At 39.1% G+C, this 5,464-nt stretch overlaps 1 protein-coding gene across 1 annotated transcript in view; it reads right to left on the bottom strand.

Moving 5' to 3' along the window:
• The window catches only part of LOC106868183 (uncharacterized), an 18,371-nt gene that overhangs the window by 10,011 nt on the left and 2,896 nt on the right, over positions 1-5,464 (bottom strand). Inside the window, exons 2-3 of the mRNA XM_014913332.2 lie at positions 3,256-3,626; positions 186-354 (exon numbers count right to left, since the gene is read on the bottom strand). Of these exons, the coding sequence (XP_014768818.1) occupies positions 186-354; positions 3,256-3,626 (540 nt within the window). The remainder of the gene's footprint in view (positions 1-185; positions 355-3,255; positions 3,627-5,464) is intronic.

The raw sequence follows: 5,464 nt of genomic DNA, 5'->3' as shown, positions 1-5,464 counted from the left end.
TATATATATATATATATATATATATATATATATATATACATAAACACATAGATATATACACAGAGAGAGAGAGAGAGCGAGATAATAGCAAACAAAATCTTTAAATAAAATTCTCCTCAATATTTTGGGGGTGAATCAAATTAGGAATGAAATTGATAAATAATTTAATTTGTTAGTATTCTCACATTAGTGTTGGAAAAGTTCAAGCATGGGCTTATGTCTTCTAGGAAAACTCTTGACAAAAATGAAGAAGGCTGTTCAGTCTGCTGGGATTGTTCTCGCCATTGGCAAAACTCTTCAAAACAGACAAGGTCAATCTGAAACACAAAATAAAATATTTCAATTATAACATTTCTTTATTTAGCTTACATAATTTAGTAAAAGTCAGCTCACAGGAACTGAACTCATTGAACTTTACTTCAAATAATAATAACTATGCTTAGATGATACTTTACACATACAATATTCGAGAGTAGCACCTACTTGCATATGCATACAGATAGTTTCTCCATTTGTCTCTCACAAAATTACAAATACACACATCAACATCATTAGTTTGTGTTTAAACTTTCTTATACTGATATTAAATATGCAGAGTTAAACCATGTATGATAAACAGCTATGACTTATGAAGCATTTGTTATTTTTAAAACCAAGAAAATTTAAGCTTATATCATCTTTCTCTTCTGTAACAAATGACATGCATATAAGGACTTTTATATATTCCTCAACACTATATATATTTTCAGGGTAAGATATGGGCTAGTCACCTGCATAATTAATCAGGTCATTCAGGAAGGTATAATAGCCAGTGACTGACAGGGCTGGCCTTAGGATGTGTGGAACCCAACTGGGTGAGGTGAAGGGGGAATTTCCAAGGGTCCATCCTACCCCACCCCACCCTCCAATTTCCACGGAAAAAATTATTTGCAGCATATTAAGAGATGAGATTAGTCGATTGCACAAGAAAAAAAATCAAGTTGGGTATTAAACTATAGATTTACCAAAACTTTTCACCACCAGTAAGTGAAACTACATCTAAACTACACTTTGTTAAAATATTCTGGCAAAAACTGGTTAGAAATTTAACAAGATCCCAAAGAAACTTTTATCTGTTGCATGATGTTATGCTAAAAGAGATATACATAAAATGCAAATTAATAATTAGAATTTTTCAGAAGCTGGTTATATACTTACCTTTTCTTTTTTCTATAACCTCTATTGTAGAAAACACAGTCCTGTCTGTGTGGCAAGAAGCCTGTTTCTTAGCTATATGGTTCTGGGTTTAGTCCCACTGTTTCCTACTATAGTGCTGTGTGTGTGTGTGTGTGTGTGGCTATGTGTTTGTGCTTGGCCAAAAACTTGAATGGGTGTTACTGCAAAAAGATTTTCTCTTTTGAACAAGGGACAAGAAATTTTATCTCACCTCTTCCATCTTTCTCTCTCTCTCTCAATGTACACACACACACACATACGTGTATATGTATACAATTCACCACACACTAAAAAATAAATATATGCACAATCATACACATACTAGCATAAACGTACATATGCATACATTCACACAAATACAAAGACCAACCAAACCGCTATGAAAAATAATTGAACTTTTAACCTTTATTTGACCATGTCTCTTACATTTAACCCGCTTTTATCATTTTTGTTTTATTTTTTGCTTTCTTTATTACACACACATATAATTAAAGTAGATTTACCCTTTTATTTTTCTTTATATCACAAATGTTTCAAACAGACATATTTTATTTTCATATATAACATAAAAACGTCATTTTATAAGATTTTGCTGGCCAATTTTAAAATTAACATAAACATTTACATGAAGGAAAATTATCGGAGAAGTTTCATCTAATTCTTCCAAATCTTTCTGTTAAAACTGTATTGGAACATTTGCGGGGAATTTTTTTATCACAGCAACTGGTTGCACACCACAAGGGTTAAGGAAACCTACTGCAGCAAGCCAGCATGCTTGTAACATTACCATAGGCAATGGTGAGGCTAAGACATTGGGAAAACCAAGCATCCTCACAAGCATCACCTGATACCTTGGTGAAGCAAGCTGCCAACATTGACAAGAACTTCATGGTTAGTGACCCAGTCCCTCTGAATGTCTCAAACGCCACTGGTTGGAAGGGATAGTTCACTATCTGGCCCCAATACTTCAGGGTTTTTTTCTGTTCAGCTACAGAAGCAGTGACCCTCTCATTAACTGCCACATCCGAGATGTGAGAGGGAGAAAAGAAGTCACAGACTGTGGAATCCCAAATGAGGCACTTACATCTAACCCAGGGACAGAGAGTAAGACCATCTGGACTCTTTCCATCACTTCTGGATAACCTTGACAGCTCTGGAATTGAGGGGATATTAATCTGAGCCAAGGCCTGCTTAATATTAGGTTTAGCTTGGTGTGATGAGCAAAGCAATCTACATTTAGGCAGCAAGACAGACCGTGAAGACCTGTGGGGTTGAGAGGCTTACCATAGCAATATTTCACTCCCCTACAGATGTCAACTCCTGCTCTGAGTGCAATGGAGATGTGGAGTTCATATAGACTGAGTAGACCTCTAATGTTGGCCACAAATAGGGCATCAGTCCAGTCCCTTGAGAATTTTGCACTAGCTGAAAGTAAGCAACACTTTGAAAATTAATCAGACTGATCAAGGAGCGAGTTGAAAGTGGCACTTGAATGCAGATTACCCCATACTCTCTGTTTCTGTTTATCCTCCACTGTAACCAGAACTGACAAACCCAGCTCTCTCCACTGTGATAGAGCTTCATCCATCTCCCTGTTAGAATTAGTCCATGTTGGAGAGGAGAAGATGTTGCCTATCAAAGGGAGCAAGCATGGACGGAGGAAAGAAAACAGGGAAGAGATAAAGATGAGCACTTGCGCAAACCTTGACCCCCAAACTGTTTGGGCAAAGCAGCTTGGTCGTGGGAGTTTGGGGAGAGTTAGACATTGACCAAGCATTCGAGTTTCTTGAAGATTAGGTCATCAAAGTACAGGAATCTGTAAGAGATATCTGTAAGAGGGACTAACTCTCAGAAAATGCAATAGCTTAGAAATTGGCAAGTAATTCCTAAGGATAACAAAAAAGTTTGAGGTTAGCCAATTTGGATCAAAAGATAGATTTGAAAGCTAGGAGAGTAAATAGTGTGCCAAGGGAGCACCATGCTGATGAAGGAAGAATCGCAACTGAGGGGAGGGAGTCAACAAATAGTTTAGTAGTTTGCTCATGTGAAACTGGGTGGTCGAGGAGCCAGAGCTTGTTAACACTAAGATCTCTACAATCAAGTTCCTCAATCCCCATCCTTGCAATTGCAAGCACTTTGTCAGGAGGACCTTCCAAACAAGCATCATTGAGGTACCAGATATTTAGGTCAAGGCCAGCTCCCATCTTGGTGACATCAGGACCAAGTGGATCACCCTGTTGGACTCCAGGGACAGATGAGATGACGTGGTCACCAAATGAGAGGTAGGAGGGCTCCCAATATGCTTGCCAAGCAAATTGATAAAGTGGTGGGGTGTTCTCCCTTATTGAACGGAGGATGACTTCTTGACTGATGGAGTTGAAAGCATTCTTCAGGTGAAGTTTGAGGTTGACCTTTGGGGATTAAGAGGGCAAGTTGGTGAAAGCTCTGGTGGCATGAGCAGTGGCTCACAACCTAGCTTAGTACCGACTCTTAGCTGAATAGGGGAAAATTCCTTGGTCAGACAGTTAGAAACTGAGGACAGGCACACTTTTTACAACCAACTGCTATGAGGTGGAAGTCACCGTTGGGTCTGGTGAGACCAAATAGTTTGGACCCAAAGAACAGGGGATGAAGGTAGGCAAGGACACTCAGATGAGAACAAGTTTATAAACTGTGATAGGTTCTCTAAGAGTTCGAGCCTAGCATTACCAACTGATAGGGAGATACTATCCTTGAAATGATGAGGTTGTAAGCCATCGATCCCAGTGACAGAACCTGCTGGAAAACAATTGCCCTTCTGACACTGTCAGGGGTGAAGATGGGTTGTAGAAAACCTGGTGGGTCGGGCCAGTGTAGGTGATCATTTGGAGGGACCGGAGGATATTTCTCCTTCAGTTGGTTGAGAGAGTTTGTGGTACATGGGACGAGGGAGGAAAGAAGGTGAACAGCCTTCTTTATACACTTCTATATTTAAGAGCTGAGGAATTATGTACATCATTTACATTCAATGGATATTTGTTCTCATCTTGTTTCAGCTGATATACCCTCCAGCCTTCTTCAGGTGTCTTGAGGAAATTTTGAACTTGGGTTCTCATTCCTAAGGTATTTTTTCGATGTTATTATTATTATTATTATTGTTCAGGTCACTGCTTGGAATCGAACTTGGAATCTTGGGGTTAGTAGCCTGCGCTCTTAACCACTATGCCATATGCCCGTGGGCAATTATGGAGTGAATTTTAGGGCTTATAAATCTAATATTTTTCTATCCTTCCTTAATACCAGTTTCCATATGCTATTCATATCTGCACTCGGTCTGCTTAAGAGGTTGTTGTATCCTAGCATATGTGCTGCTTCTTTTAGTTTTCATATTTTCCAGTGGTGTTCTCAATTATTTTAACTTCATCCCACAGGGGGAGCTGGTCTCCATTTTGCCATACATGATCAGCTATACCCGGTTTATCAATATCTCCTTGTGTCACAGCTTTGCAATGTTCGTCTACCCTTATTTTGAGGGGTGGCATGTTTTGCCTTTGTATAACCTACCACAGCTGCATGAGATGGAGTACATGCAGTTCTTAGTCATATTCTCTTCTATTGGTGGTTTTACTTGAAGGAGATATTTGTGAAGTGTTGTATTACTCTTGAATACTGTCCTGATGTCATATGGGCCGCATATTTTTTGTATCTTTTCGGAGAGGCCTTTCACATAGGGTACACAGACTATGGACAGTTTTTTGGCCTCATCCTCTCTCTTCTTCATAACTGGAGTGAATAGTATACTTTTGGGGTAGTTGTTGCTTAAAAGATTGTTACTGAGCTTGATCATTTCTTCGTGGTGTGTATCATAATCGCTACTTTACACTGTATGGATGGTGGGAATTGAAGTTGAGGTATCGTCCAGTAAAGGTCGGCTTGCAGTATACGGATGTCGCTGATTGTCTTTTTGCTTTTCCATTGTGAACTGTATGGATGGCTTTATTGAGCTCACATGATCTAACAACACTTGGACATCTTCCTGGTGGGGCCAGAGTATAAAGGTGTCATCAACATAGCGTAGCCATAGGATTGGTTTTAGTGGTGTTGATCCTAAAGCCAAATTCTCAACGTATTCCATGTATATATTGGCTATTACCGGTGATAATGGTGAACCCATAGCTAAACCCTCCTCTTGTTGATATATATCAGTGTCCATACTGAAGTAGGTAGTTTCTACACAGAAGGTCAACATTTCCATCAAGTTTCTTATTGG

This window comes from Octopus bimaculoides, chromosome 2 (assembly GCF_001194135.2).
Source record: "Octopus bimaculoides isolate UCB-OBI-ISO-001 chromosome 2, ASM119413v2, whole genome shotgun sequence".
Classification (NCBI taxonomy): domain Eukaryota; kingdom Metazoa; phylum Mollusca; class Cephalopoda; order Octopoda; family Octopodidae; genus Octopus; species Octopus bimaculoides.
Note: the sequence above shows the minus strand (reverse complement) of the source record. Positions and strands in the feature narration are given on the sequence as shown.